Source organism: Procambarus clarkii, chromosome 34, assembly GCF_040958095.1.
Source record: "Procambarus clarkii isolate CNS0578487 chromosome 34, FALCON_Pclarkii_2.0, whole genome shotgun sequence".
In the NCBI taxonomy this organism is placed as follows: Eukaryota; Metazoa; Arthropoda; class Malacostraca; order Decapoda; family Cambaridae; genus Procambarus; species Procambarus clarkii.
In genome coordinates, this window is record NC_091183.1 from 5042761 (window position 1) to 5059378 (window position 16618).

At 43.2% G+C, this 16618-nt stretch overlaps 1 protein-coding gene across 1 annotated transcript in view; it reads left to right on the forward strand.

Annotated features, from left to right (window-relative positions):
• Nucleotides 1-16618, forward strand: part of LOC138370924 (uncharacterized) — a 100555-nt gene that overhangs the window by 57265 nt on the left and 26672 nt on the right. Inside the window, exon 6 of the mRNA XM_069335587.1 lies at nucleotides 11574-11724. Coding sequence (XP_069191688.1) covers nucleotides 11574-11724 — 151 coding nt within the window. The remainder of the gene's footprint in view (nucleotides 1-11573; nucleotides 11725-16618) is intronic.

The window sequence follows — 16618 nt, forward strand, 5'->3', positions numbered from 1 at the left end:
TCAGGAATCAGGCAGGTACTTATTGTTATCACTCTATGCTTTCAGTGTAATATAGCCACAAGATCAATGGAGGGAATGATAAAAACACAAAGGTGATTTTGTATTTTACTTAAAAGGCATGAAAGATGTCACAAGGCCAAACAATAACAAATAAATCAACTGATCCTGACGCGGCCGGTAATTCCCACGAATAGCATGCGATCACTAGGTGGCAACACCTCCCCCCCCTCATCAAGTGTCAAGAACAGCTGATCGCCTGGCCTCTCCGTGCGAAAGCTTTGCTTGTTTCCTAGATTCACGCGCGCTGTTTCTTTAAATTCTCCAATATTACTAGAAACTCGCCCACTCGATATTGGCACAAATAAACCGTATTACTCAGTTACACTGTACTCAGGCTCAAACAGTCTTTTCTACAATCAATGCTATAATGACTCACTGTAATGGCCTTACACTGTTATTCATCCAACAATATATTATGAAATATTAACACTGGAGTTTTCAGTACTTTCTCTCGTGGGTGATAACGCAATAATTCACTGTACTCACAAACGACTTATCACTGCATGAACATAGCATATATAATGTAGATACATCAAATATCAATACATGGAAAATAAATGATTTCTGGGCACACAGCCTAACTTTCAAATACTGGCATAATATTATATATAATTTACCACTATATGTTCATACCAAAATCTATAGAAAGATATACACAACACAGTAAATTTGTCACTTGTTCCTGGTGCCTGTACACACCAATAATCAACATGAATATTACAAGTACTCTTGATAGTACTGTCTAGCACACTGGTGCTTTATCGTGACATGGGTGAGACTTGCTCACGACATATAAAATCCTCAGGCTAGATAATATAGCCGAATAACATAGCTAACTAAAGGGGAATGGGGAGGGAACTAGAAACACCTACTTCACCCTATCCTCCGATGAGAGTCGAGATGTAGCTCCTGGTCCTCGTGTCGGGAGCGCCCCCACACACACGTCGTCGTGTCCTACCAGAGCCTCTCGTCGTCCCACCGTTTAGCGCGTCGTCTTCGTGCCTCCTCACTGCAGGTCCGTCCTCCTTCTTAACTTCTTGAAGGTTGGAGTCGGTCTCCTGGCCGTCGTCTTCTCCCAGCAACGGCTGTCGCCTACGTCTCAGCTACAGTCGTCCGGTTTCCCCAAATAGTCCTCTCTTCCTCAGCTACCCAGTGGCTCTGTCTGCCACTATGCTGTCACGAACTGGTGAATTGCCACAGACGTCACATACGTCACTGCACGGCTTCACTGCTTCTTGCACAGCACCTGACTGGAGCACTTGTTGCTCAAATAACCGTCAATTCCCTCTTCTGGTTCAACACATGAACTAGGGAAGACTTCTCAGAGTACTGGCGGACTTCAGGTGACGCGTAAATCCACGGGAGCGGGAAACAACTGTCCAACATACAAGACCAACCGTCGCACGTCCGACCTCTATGACGTGTCGCGTCTGACTGATGGCGCCAGAGTGGCGCGCGGCCTGGACCCCCTTCCTTCGTGACGTCACTTTCGCTACAGGAAGTTTTCATTGGCTCCCGGTGCCACATTGCTGTCGGTGACCAATCCGGTGCCACTGACGTCACATGGTTTTGGCGGGAGATCAGGGAGGCAAGCGCCATCTTGGCTCCCTAAAGGGCCTATACCACAGGCCAAAATATTGCTATTTCACAAATTTCTCGGCTCTCCGAGAACACTTCACTTTCTCCCATATATCAAATTGTAGCCTGCAACGTAGAGAACGCTTGGGAAAAGTAGACATGACTCTTACTGCAGGCGTGGGAGAATTATAAGGGGGGGAACTCCGTCACAACATCAAGAGGAAACTAGATAGTTTCCTCCAAGGAGTGCCGGACCAACCGGGCTGTGGTGGATATGTGGGTCTGCGGGCCGTTCCAAGCGACAACCTAGTGGACCAAACTCTCACAAATCAAGCCTGGCCTCGGGCCGGGCTTGGGGGGTAGAAGAACTCTTAGAACCCCATCAACCAGGTATCAACCAGGTAACCAGCTCGCGATTTTTTAACATGGATGAAAAATTTTCTGACTGATAGAAAAAATGAGGGCAGTAATCAGAGACAATGTATCGGACTAGAGAAATGTCACAAGTGGAGTACCACAGGGTTCAGTTCTTGCACCAGTGATGTTCATTGTCTACATAAATGATCTACCAGTTGGAATACAGAATTATATGAACATGTTTGCTGATGATGCTAAGATAAGAAACTTAGATGATTGTCATGTCCTTCAAGATGACCTGGACAAAATAAGTATATGGAGCACTATTTGGCAAATGGAATTTAATGTAAATAAAGGCCATGTTATGGAATAGGTGAACATAGACCCCACACAACCTATAAATTATGTGAGAAATCCTTAAAGAATTCTGATAGAAATCTAGGGGTGGTTCTAGATAGTTTTCTATCTCCTGAATACCACATAAAGAACGTTGTGCGAGGAGCCTATGCCACGGTTTCTAACTTCAGAATTGCTTTTAAATATATGGATGGTGAAATACTAAAGAAATTGTTCACGACTTTCGTTAGGCCAAAGCTAGAATATGCAGCGGTTGTGTGGTGCCCATATCTTAAGAAGCACATCAACAAACTGGAAAAGGTGCAAAGACATGTTACTAAGTAGCTCCTAGAACTGAAGGGCAAGAACTACGAGGAGAGGTTAGAGGCATTAAATATGCCAAAACTAGAAGACAGAAAAAAGAGGTGATATGATCACTACATACAAAATAGTAACAGGAATTGATAAAATCGACAGGGAAGATTTCCTGAGACCTGGAACTTCAAGAACAAGAGGTCATAGATTTAAACTAATTAAACAAAGATGTCAAAGAAATATAAGACAATTCACTTTCGCAAACGGAGTGGTATACAGTTGGAACAAGTTAGGTGAGAAGGTGGTTGAGGCCAAAACCGTCAGTAGTTTCAAAGCGTTATATGACAGAGTGCTGGGAAGACGGAACACCACGAGCGTAGCTCTCATCCTGTAACTACACTTAGGTAATTACATGGTTGTGTTTTGTTTGTGCCTTTTGGCTCTCCTATTGCCAAGTTTGGGTTCCTGGTTTCCTGGCTTACCCGACCTGTTGGCATGTTCACAGTCTCTCGGTTTCCCTTCTCTAGAATCGCGTGTTGAGACTTTCGTCTCCGATCTCCTGGTGGGCTTGCGGGCGTTGGGATATTTTTCTGTATGGCGAACGTTCCATCTCCTGCTTTGCCGGCTTGGGTTTCCAGCTCTGCTGGCTCCGTGGTCGCACCCGAGATCTTCCTGCGGCTCCGCCTCTTCTTAGGCTCGATTGGCCATGGCGGGGCTGGTTCGGTTCTGCCTCGAGTCTCTCACCTTCTGTTGGTAGTCGGGTGGCTTCGGTGATGGTGTCCCACTTGCGTGCTCCTTCTTGGCAGCGGTGTGGGGTTTTTGGTGGTTCTTTCTTTTCCTTCTGCTGTAGCTGCGTTTGTTGGCGTTGTCTTGTCCTTCTCTTTTGGAGGTTTGGGGCCGTCCTCTTGCCCCATACTGTCGCCTCGTATCCTGCGGCGCTGGCAGAGCCGCTTTCACTTGCTTTCGGTATTGATGTTACTTCTGTGCCGTTTAGCAAGCTGTCTCGTGCATTGTTTCACCTCCGACCTGCTCTTGCGCCGCCTGAGGCGTCCTAGTCATTGGACAGAGTGCTCTTTTCTTCTCCTTGGTTTGGTGTGGCCCCTTCGGTTCAGGATTGTTTTCCAGGGCTCTTTTTCTGTTGGCATTGGGCTCTGGGGGTCGGGTTGGGGAGCTTCATGCTCTCCTCTGGCGCAGGGGTTTCTGCTCTTTCGGTCTTCATGTTGGTTTTGTTCGTTTGCAGCAGTCTCCTTCTTTTCTGGCGAAGAATGGGACTGCTGCTTTCTAGAGGGGTCCCTGGGTAGTTGATGCTTAATTGGTTGGGCCGGGGTGCATCGTGTTTTGTGTCCGGTGACGGCTCTTCGCTGTTATTGCGCACCATGACTTCTGTGTCCTGGGACGCACTTTAGGTTGATCCGGTTCCCCTTCTTTCCTGATCGCGGGTGCGGGTCTCCCAGGTTGTCCGCAGAGTTCTTCAGGCTAGCCAGCCTGCGGTCTATCCCCGTACCCATGACGTATGTAAGTTAGCTGCTCTTGCTGTCATCTTTGGTACCGTGTCCTGGGCTGGCATTTGGGCACGGGGCTTTTGTGGGAACCGACCTGTGAGATTTATATTTATTTAATTTATATGAATTTATATTTACGTTAATTTATATACTTCGATAGCAATTTGTATAATGATAAGTGGACTGTATTTCTGCAATAATCTCATAATCTCACAAATCGATCCTCTACACATTAGGGGGGGGGGGTTATTAAATTAATATATATGCAGCCAATCAAACTACAGAATTAACTACATACATTGAAGAGGTTCCTTATCTTATAGTACAGCAGGCTAGTCCACCAGGTATAACTAGGGTGTAGACACCAAATTATCCTCTTTGAGGTAGCTTCCATCACCCAGTAACTGGTGCACAAAATCTTGCTTCCTCGTCTTGACCTGTCAAAAGGGCGCTAACTGTGAAGCCAGATACCTATATATGACAAGCTATATCAGAGAAATTACTGTACATGGAACATTGAAGACCTGGCTTAATTTCCTTTAGTTTGAGGCGATTTCGTGATCTAACCGGGACACCCTATATCCTGACATTAATGACCATAAATGAATGATAAACGGGTTTCGGATAGACACTTAACTTGAATTTGTAGACAGCGTGTTGATAATGGTACACCTTTGGTTTCCATAACACTACGTCCAAGTAAAATTAACAGGAGCCGAATTTGCTCCCGTGAGCCTCTGGTCTAGTACAAACAATGGCTGCATCTAACACTCCATACTATTGACGCCTGGCCGACATTGTCCAGATATGATAGGAGCCAAATTTGCTCCACACGTCTCGGAGGTGACACAACAATGGCTGCCCTCCTTCCTCACCTGACGCCTGGCTTACATTGTCCAGATTTCAGAAAGTGATAGAAGGGTCACATTTACTCTACTTTAATATTGATAATTAAGTTAATTTATATAAGATGTTTTTATGATGGTAAAGTCCAAAGACTAATGTATTTAAGAATAATTCCCACCATAATAGGTGGAGAATATAATAGTATGTGGTGATGATATCCCGTTTTCTATAGACGGTAATTCCACTACAAGATACGTTTTCTATGGTTAACTTGTTTATACAACACAGCTATTATCTGTATGATATATTAAATGCTGTCGGATTTTCCGACATAATTCCCCAGGGGCTGCTCACGGGTCGAAGTCCTAATTAGAACAGACGAACACCGATACTCCTCCTTCGAATTATTTGATTAATTTGATGTTAGTAGTTAGTAATCACACATTTGTGTGTCTGTTCATACAGGACGGATGTCCCGTACTAGAGTTGCAGGGGTTAGAAGTCTAATGCAATTTCATTTCCCTGTCAACTCTTGAAAGGCTAATATTCAAGCCTTATTACATATTATTTAACCCAGAAGACTGGATGTGATCAAGTACTACAGTCAAGTATGATTCAGGGACTGCAGTGAGATCAGTGACATTAGATATAACTTGAAGTTTGTTCAGGTAACTAGTCACTGATACATAAACACTGAGGCCCATGGAATACATCTTGATTAAATAATAAATGTATCAAATCAGTCATCAGATTTATTGGGGTTTAATTTAGTTAATTGATTCAGAAGATTGAATAGCTCATCATTAAAGTAAAGTATGGTTCTGAGACTGCAGTGGGTTCAGTGACATTGGTCGCAGTGACTTGTAGCTGTTTAAGCTACTGTTCACTGATTTGCCACTGAGGCCTCATGAACTCATCTTCAGCTTTAAATGATGATACTAACATCAACCTCTGTTGGTATAGTCAGCTGTAATCTCCTTAGTATAATGCTACTGGAGAAATATAATCAGCTGACAAATTTAGATTTCTACTGGTATTGTTTATCTGCAGGCATAGGTCTCCTCAGGCTTGATACTGGGCCTGAGAGTAATTTACCTCCTGCAGAGTTTAACATGGTTATACCCTGATATTTAGTAGGGCTACCGATGAATCGATGACAATAGTCTGTCCCTACAAGGAGACCGAAGTCGGTGAGGTGATCAGACTTAATATTATCTGCCAATTTTATTCCTCTATTTCTCAGGAATTTGGCTGTTGCTCTCAGACCTTGAACTTGTAGGTCTACTGGTATTTTGTCCACCACAATGGCTTGTACTCGACAGACGTACCTGCCTAAACGTACTGATGGTTGTACCACCTGGTAGACTTGAGGTCCTGCATCTGTTACAAACCCTGAGATGTTGAATGACGTCTGGGCTACAGGCCTTAATTGTAGTTCATCTGCCAACTTTTTAGTGATATATGTTCTCTGGGATCCTTGGTCAAACAACCCACGGGTATGGACCTTGGCCCTCTTATTCAGGATGGTAATTTGGGCAGTAGGCAAAGTCGTATTACCTTTAGACTTTGCCGATTGGACACTCTTTGTTTGTTGCACCTTGCAGTACTGTACTGAGGTGGGAATGCTATCTTCCACCTTGGGGTTTGGAGACGTTGTTTTGGTGTCTCTGCACAATGCTGCATGGTGCTGACCTTTGTTACACCTATTACAGGTGTGTAATTGGGTATCACAGTCGTTGATGTTATGTTTCCTGAGGCACCTCGTGCAATGTTGCAAATCTTTGAGTCGCTCAACACGGGCGTCACTATCAGGAAAATTAGAGCAGTGGTACATTGAATGTTTCTCATTGCAGAACAAACATGTTCCATAGCTTCCAGTACCCTTTGGTGTCACGTTCTTGGGTGACACAGTAACTATAGGCTTGGAGGGTCCCACTGCATATACGCCCACACTGCCACTGTTCCACTATGGTGTTGAATTATATTGTCTAGATTGATTTGGAGTACCTTTGGTACTCTGTGGTTTACTATTATTGGTTTCTGAGGGTTTACTTGGTGGTTTTAATTTGTCATGTGTTCGTAATTGATGAACTACTGACTTTAAACCTTCAGATATTTCATTCATGGATAAGATGCTTTTATTGTAATGAGCACTCATTTGTCTCAATATGTCCCTAGGTATTTTCTCCTGGACAATTATTTTCAAGACCCACTTAGCCCCGTTTGTATCTGCTGTCAGGCTGAGGGCATTGATCAATGATTCTACCTCCAGGTTGAAGACTTGGAGTGAATCAGCTGAAGCCTCCGGTGGGGGTAAATGCAACAGCTCATGAACTAAATTTGATGTTCTTACTTCTGGATCAGCATAATTATCCTTGAGGAGTTTTACTGCCAGATCATAGCCGTCATTAGTTAATCTCAGATGGGATACTACTGTTTTAGCCTCACCTGATAATTGGCCTTGCAAATAAGAGAATTTACTACTCTTTGGTAAAGATTGTTTTGAGTCTACAAGGTCAACGAATTTGTTCCAAAATTCGTCCCAATCTTCCTCATCTTTTCCTGAGAAAGTGGGTAAATTAATTGGAGGGAGTCGAGCTTCTGCTTGACTCGTATTAGATGCAACTGTTGTTGTTGTTGCTGTTGCCTTGTTCTGGGCAATTAATTTGACATAAGGCTGTAACGTGGCCTGAGTGTGATCTTCATAATTCGCAAGATCAACCATAATGTCGTCTATTTCTGTTTCTGATAAATTGGTGTTGGCAAGTTCAGCCACATATGTTGCTATTTGACATTTGATTTGCTCAAATTTACCTGCAGCTGCTTGATAATAGCTTTCCAGGTCAGCATAATCAACTTGAGATTGTTGTGACAAATCTTCACATTTCTTGATCTGTCTTGTTAAGTGGCCTTTAAGACCTGCAAGGGTTCTTTTCATTCTCCCTGCATTATCCATACTGGCTCGTTGGTGAAGCCTTGTGGGACTTGTACTTGGGCTGCTCATAATACTGAACAAGCTCTAATGGTAGCCTAGGGTAAATTCTGCACTCACTAGGCAATAATCTTACCTCTACTAGAGGTTAGCACTTAAAATTAATACACATTATATATATATAATCATACACACTAATAATTTGAGTGATAAACCAGTGTCACTGGAAGTACCTTTAGGTTAGCTCTTCTATATCACCCTAGGATGGAATTGACACTAATTAATCACTCAAAGGTGTAATGATCATAAGTAAATTATTATATATACAACTCAACTCGAGTTGATAAAAATTACACCCAAAATAGGGTCTGGACCATTCATTAATGGTGTTAGGTTGATCAATATAGTACAACTGACTATGGTAATAATGGGACTAGGATGAACGATAATAGTTCAACTAGTCAATGTTAATATCCTACCCTGTTGTGGGTTGGCAATTAGTAAATATTATACTGTGATCACTAGTGCAATATATATTAAATAATTCTCTATTTTGGAGAAATAATATACACAATTATTGATAATAGCCTCTTAATTAGCCTCTATGAAACTTCTAATAATATCTAGAAGTATTAAATATTATTAGTGACCTCGCGAAATAAAGTCCACAAAATTCATAGATAATCTCTCGCGAAATGTAACACCACGAAATCCGTGAACAATCACGCGACACCACAGCCACTACTTGGCTGGCTTCAATATTAGCGCTGTCATTTCATGAAATAACACGCCACCAAATATCTGTGGGTGTGCATGAAACCGCTGACGAAGCTGAACTCAGTTGAGGGGGAGCTCCTGAGCTCCCACGAGGCTTCGCCGCTGTCTTTGACTGGCTGGCCTTTGTTTAAATAACACTGCACTAGTATATTTAATGAATCCACTGGTTAACTGGTTCATCCGGTACTAAGATGACCAAATGTGGGTTCAAAGGACCAAATATTCCGGTTCCGAAGGTCCAAATAATCCGGTTCGAAGGACCAAATAATGTGGGAACCGACCTGTGAGATTTATATTTATTTAATTTATATGAATTTATATTTACGTTAATTTATATACTTCGATAGCAATTTGTATAATGATAAGTGGACTGTATTTCTGCAATAATCTCATAATCTCACAAATCGATCCTCTACACAATAGGGGGGGGTTATTAAATTAATATATATGCAGCCAATCAAACTACAGAATTAACTACATACATTGAAGAGGTTCCTTATCTTATAGTACAGCAGGCTAGTCCACCAGGTATAACTAGGGTGTAGACACCAAATTATCCTCTTTGAGGTAGCTTCCATCACCCAGTAACTGGTGCACAAAATCTTGCTTCCTCGTCTTGACCTGTCAAAAGGGCGCTAACTGTGAAGCCAGATACCTATATATGACAAGCTATATCAGAGAAAATACTGTACATGGAACATTGAAGACCTGGCTTAATTTCCTTTAGTTTGAGGCGATTTCGTGATCTAACCGGGACACCCTATATCCTGACATTAATGGCCATAAATGAATGATAAACGGGTTTCGGATAGACACTTAACTTGAATTTGTAGACAGCGTGTTGATAATGGTACACCTTTGGTTTCCATAACACTGCGTCCAAGTAAAATTAACAGGAGCCGAATTTGCTCCCGTGAGCCTCTGGTCTAGTACAAACAATGGCTGCATCTAACACTCCATACTATTGACGCCTGGCCGACATTGTCCACATATGATAGGAGCCAAATTTGCTCCACACGTCTCGGAGGTGACACAACAATGGCTGCCCTCCTTCCTCACCTGACGCCTGGCTTACATTGTCCAGATTTCAGAAAGTGATAGAAGGGTCACATTTACTCTACTTTAATATTGATAATTAAGTTAATTTATATAAGATGTTTTTATGATGGTAAAGTCCAAAGACTAATGTATTTAAGAATAATTCCCACCATAATAGGTGGAGAATATAATAGTATGTGGTGATGATATCCCGTTTTCTATAGACGGTAATTCCACTACAAGTTACGTTTTCTATGGTTAACTTGTTTATACAACACAGCTATTATCTGTATATATTAAATGCTGTCGGATTTTCCGACAGCTTTTGGTGGTCGAACAGGGTCCTGGCTGCTCGTTACCTCGTGCACGTCCCTGGGCCTAGTCGGGCCTGTGTCATTTTGTGTTGGCGGTTGCAGCCAATTGTCTAGACTTTAGAGTTGTGGAGTGAGCAACGACCGCCTCCCGGGGTACGTCCCAAAGTTTTTCCTCTGTGGGTAGTTAGCTCCGGGTAGCCGAAGGGGCTCCCCCCAGAAAACCAGCGTTGAATGTAATGAAACGACATTTTCTGGGTGAGACCCGGAGGCTCCCCGGCATCCCTCCTTCCCCCTGGTTGGCGTTTTTTTGTGTGTGTTTTGACATCCAGCCTCAGAACTGACGGGTGGATAGCCGGCGTAAGTGGTCTGAGGCTCCCCATTTCCACTCCCGGGGAGGGGGGAGCTGTGCAGATTGCGACGTGTGACGTCATGATCGTTTGCTCGTTTCTTTTAGGGGAGTTCTATCACTTGTTCGGCTTTTGGTAGCAATAATTTCACCAGAATAAGGGTTTGTTTTGGGATGCTTACCTTTCTGGGTGCCTGACCCGTTGATGGCAGACATAGAATGCTTCAAACCACACTGTGGTTTCTATAGGTCATTGCTTTCTCATGCCTCTCTGAGGGGGCCAGGTTCTGGCTCGTGGTCCACGGTAGGCCCACAGAACTCCATACACATGACTGATGCCAAAGTCTGACATTTGCATATCAGCCTAGTAAGCTCCGGGGAGCCTCCGGGTCTCACCCAGAAAATGGCGTTTCTTTACATTCAAAGCTGGGTTTTTTCACTAGACAGTAGGTTTGGTGTAGAATTTGTAGTCTTCCATGTGGCTGACTCAGTCTTAGTTCCTGGTCTCTCTTGCCAGTTGTACTGGCCCCTCTGGGCAGAGATGAGTGAGTTTGTAAAATAATATTTTAATTGATGATACTCAGAGGTCCAGTCTCAAATCTACACAATAAAATATCTTACCATAGTGAAAGATAAGATCAGAAGTATAGAATAGACCCAGTGAAGTATAAGATGGCCACAAGTACAATTAGAGAATATTGTTTGAGGATCAGAGGTCCATACACATTTTAACCCTTTTCCAGAAATTATTACAAATCTTTCCAGAACAGAAATTGCACGCTATTGTCAACTCCTTCTGAATCAAGTTTTCACCTTGAAAGTTTTGTTTCTAGTCATGCCACAGTTGTAGAAAGCCTATAGATACCTGTTACAGGTCAGACACAGTATATATGCAATACATGACACTACTGCTTTGTGTGCTTGTAGAAATAGTAGCAGCTATTGTCGTTGCCATGCTGGTGGTTGCAGCTGCAACTGTTATAGCAACATTATTACAAGTATTGTAGTAGTGAAGTTGTAGTAAGACATGTATATTCCTCACTGTATGCCTTATTTCCATGCTGCTCTTCACCACAGCATGGTGCCAATGCAATCATAATCATTCTTTATTAATTTAATTACTCTTATACCAAATAATAATAAATAATCTAAAAATTATTTGTGATTTTCAGGTGATACTGTCACACAACCTTCCAACACCAGTACCATCAGAGTTGCCACCCAATGTTCGTCAAGTTCGTGGTGTGGTGTCTGCCTTGGAAAATGGTTTTGTGTTTGGAGATGGGTCCTCTGCTGAGGCTGATGTTATCATGTATTGTACTGGTAAGAAAAGAGACTTTTATAATACCAGTATATATTTTATGTGAAACATCCCACTCTCACTTTGTGCAAATTATTTTTAGAATATTTCAAAGCAGTACCACTTAATTTGTGCATCAATATCTATAGTCATGATGTCCTAACATCTCTCCCTTTCTTTCATGTATTGTTCTGCTCTGCATTCCCCCAAACACTGGTCATGTGCCTCTATTATATTGTCCCCTTATTTCACCATTAGTCCCCTTATATCACCATTATGCATCTTGATAAATGATGCTTTGTCATGCTACCAATGTCCATACCACTTAAGTGTATCGCACGTCACCCTCCCCACCACACTGTATTTCCTGAATTTACCAGAATGGGTACACCACTAACACACTAGAGTGGGCTCACCAAGAATAGGATGCTGGCAGCTTTTCAAAGGTCCCCACACTTGTCCTGATGATTTTTTCAAGCTGGATTTAAAAATTCAATTGTTTTGGCATTTACGGCTTCGGTAGATAGGGGGTTCCATGGGTTTATAATTCTACGGGTGGAAAATCATCTGTTTTTATTCACTCACTCGTTTCTTATTCCAAACCTATCATTTCCTTCCTCATTACTATACTCATCACACATTCTGTGTTTAACCACATGTTTTCCATTCTCATTTCCACTGCTTATGTTCTTTAACACATTGTCGCTTTCTGTACCCGAGTTTTACTTTAATATGTGATATCAAATAAACTTTAATATATGACTTGTTAAATTAAGTACCTGCCCAAAACACTGTGCATGTTAATGGATTTGGAAGAATGTAAAAATACCAATCTTATGTAAACTCACAAACCCATTGTACCTTCTTGTAAATAAAATTATTATAAAGTCAACTTTGTTGGGAAGGAGTGTGAGGGGGGGGGGGCAGAAGAATATAAAGTACAGTATTGGAATGGCTTTGTGTTATTAGACACAAAAACAGACATATTTTGATTTCTGTGGCTCTTTGAATTTATATTCAATGTTTTGTGATTTTCTGGGAAAGCCTTGTCGGCTTCCTGAAGCTATCTGAGCTGATGTGAGTTACTAGTTTTGTTGTGACGCTGAACCCCGGTTCATTCCGAACACAGCGAATACACAACACATAACACCTTGCCTCAGCAACCGTTACTACCACCTATACTCCTACACACACCAGACCCTTGAGGCGTACCACTCGGTTTGTACTGGAACACAATGAATGAACATATGGAAGGTATTTAAAGGCCGTCGGGTTTTGTCATTTAATTACAAAGAATAGACACTGACAAATAAATACATATTAACATACTCTATTAGGTCAATACACTTCCAATACCCATAGACCACTTGACCTCCGCGATCACCACCCACACTCGTAACTTCCGCCTAAGTCCCTAATACGGAATGATTACTACAACGCTCCACACCCGGTTAGTCTTTCATTCAATACTCACATACTGCAGACTTAACTTCGTCACTACGATCACATCAGGTTCTCGCATAGCTGTCTGCTAGACTTCGCTGCTGCCGCAAACGGGGATCCAGAGGACTTGCCAGTTCAACTCCCACAATCAGACTGACTCCAGTCAGCCATGGCCTCAAACATTTCACCCCGCCTCTCAAGGAAGGTATAATCCGATTAACCTTATCCCTAGAGCGGTAACCTTAATCCTAGAAGCCTGACAAAGAATAATTCCTCTTTCCAGGAATTAGTAATTTGGCTAAACAGCTTCGGTCTTAATCCATTGACCTTTCTAAGATATGTGATCCATAGTCTGACTACTTACATGTACTTCCAATCATCATTCGTTAAGTGTTGTAGTAATGATCCTCTAGCTAATAATTCCTACTAACTTGTGGATTACAACACCACTCCCCTCCTTAAACACGCATATGTCCCCATATGCATCATTGCAATGGTTCCATTAGTGCAAGGACCTGGAGGATGCACCCACCATATGTGTACAACTAAAAAATCATCCAAAAAGTTCATCATACACACGATGAAATAAATTAAAATTTTCCCCGACATGGCTCACAACACTTCTCCAACATATACATTATATTCACATCATAGCACAGGTAAAATAGTCTGTAATAATTTTTCCCATCTCCAGCAATGCACATATACCTAAACTGCTGACATATAATTACATACAAACATAAACATAAAATTACATTGACCAGAATGCTGGCACTTAAACAGAAATGACACTAGTCATTAATATATACACAACACATATATATCTAAGGTTCTTCATCCTTAGTAATAAGTTAATTATAATTTAACATCTTGCCCTGTACTGTTGACATAAGGCTTACAATGATCACACAATGTTTCACTGGCCTCCTCCACAATTGGCAGCATCACCTCTCTTGTCTTCGTGTCCCATGGTTGCTAGGTCATAGATCCTCCATGACCCAGACAAAACCCAGGCTGTCCAGCCTGGTGAATGTTGTCAATGTCCCATCGTTGCTCTGAGCTAACGTGATCCTGGCCTCCAGAGCAACGAAGATTCCTACCCCAGGGTCATGTTCCCTTGGGTCTGTGCTGACGTCTCGTTCCAGGGCACCAATCCCAGAACGCTGTAGATCCCTCACAGCTCTCTGGTCTAGGCCCATCCGCCCAGAGTGTGTCCACCTGTATTCACACCTTCCCGACCGCTGTACCTGCAAAATATTCCCTCGGAGCCCCCTGGCTCGATCCCATTATTACATAACCCCCTCGGCTCCTTACTCTCTCCCCGTATATAGCCTGAGTGCAGCTGCAAAACCATTGCAGCTGGCCCTTATTCCTGCTTTGATGTCAGGGGGCGAATTTCGCCTATAACGTCACCTTGGCTTCACTTCCTCCCCCTTTTTTTCTCTAGAATAACTGAGTGTAGCCTCATAGCTTCCCTTCTACTCTACCTGAAGCTCTGTGACATGATCCCGGGGGACCTTCTCAAGCCTAACACTCAGTAATGGTGCCGATGAGGTAATATACAGTATATACATACACATACATTATCACAATAAATACCTCATTAAAATAATTTCACACTTATGTCACTAAAGCATCATACTGCCACTGGCTCGCCTCTAGCGAGATTCCTGTAACAACTTAATTAATGAGAAATTAGTATATCTACTTGGCTCGCCCACTGCAACCACCAACACCTGAAATTTTGAAATTCTACATTATAATCCTATCCATAAGACTTACCCACTCCGACACACCATCACCTCTGGTCAACCCAACCACTGATGACCTCATTATAACACCATGTCTCTCAACAGCCAGGCTCTGCGTCCTGACGCACCTGACCTCAGTACACCGATACTCACCGTACCCACCACCACCTGGCCTCCTGTGCCGCTATGCACTCCAGAACACCACACTCCATACCAGGCGTCCAAACGCCACAACACTACACCACCCACTACACATGGTACTCTACACAACACTACACGCTACCCCACACTCTACAAAACTACCATGCCCATGCACCACTCAACACCACACTCTACACACTACCCCACACTCTACAAAAACTACCATGCCCATGCACCACTCAACACCACACTCTACACACTACCCCACACTCTACAAAACTACCATGCCCATGCACCACTCAACACCACACTCTACACACTATCCCACACTCTACAAAAACTACCATGCCCATGCACCACTCAACACCACACTCTACACACTACCCCACACTCTACAAAACTACCATGCCCATGCACCACTCAACACCACACTCTACACACTATCCCACACTCTACAAAAACTACCATGCCCATGCACCACTCAACACCACACTCTACACACTACCCCACACTCTACAAAACTACCATGCCCATGCACCACTCAACACCACACTCTACACACTATCCCACACTCTACAAAAACTACCATGCCCATGCACCACTCAACACCACTCTCTACACACTACCCCACACTCTACAAAACTACCATGCCCATGCACTACTCTACAGTACATACTATGCTCCTTCTGTGTTCATGACCCCACGAGAGCGGGTCGGATAGCGATGTGTCACCGTCGCCTGTGGACCTTGTCCCCGGTCCTGCGAAGGCTGTTCTGTGTTATCTACCCTTGATTGCCAACTCCTCATACCCCTACCTATGTTCTCAGCCGCTGGTGTGCTCTCCCCTGGCACACTCCCCGTAGGGTATGGCTCCTCACTTGCCTGACCGGTCAGTGTATAGACGCGGTCTGGGTGACAGGAGAACACATGCCCTGTGTTTAGCACCTTAACCTTAACTTCTGCATTCTTTTTGCTAATTACCCGACATGGCCCCACAAACTTGGGTGCCAACTTACCTTCTGCCTGAGCGTGCATCTGCTTCACGAATACCCTATCACCTTCATTGATCACCTTTGCTTGGACCTTGTTCCGTGCATTATAATATGCCTCTGCTACCTCTGTCGACTTTCTTAAATGTAGTTTCACCAAGTCAAATGCCTTGGTTGCTCGCCTACAGACAACACTTTTGAAGTCTAATGCATAGCATGGCGGTTGCTTGCTTGTGAACGTCGTGAACGGAAGTCGGGGATCGAACCCATGCAACAAAAAATGCGGGGTTTCTCCCACCGACCTATTGAACGCCGTGTTGAGCGCCGACTCCACCATCGACAAACTCTGATCCCATGCAAGCACATCATCTGCAGCCAAATGCCGCAGAATACTGATTACTTCAGCATTGTGTCTTTCAACCAAACCATTCGCCGATGGTCGATATGCCAGCACTGGAGTATGTTTGAATTGATACACACTCGCGATGCTTTGAAATACTTGATTGATAAACTCTGACCCTTGGTCTGACACAACTTGTTGAGGAGCCCCAAACCTGGTTAACACACTTTCCACCATTGCCTGGGTCACATCC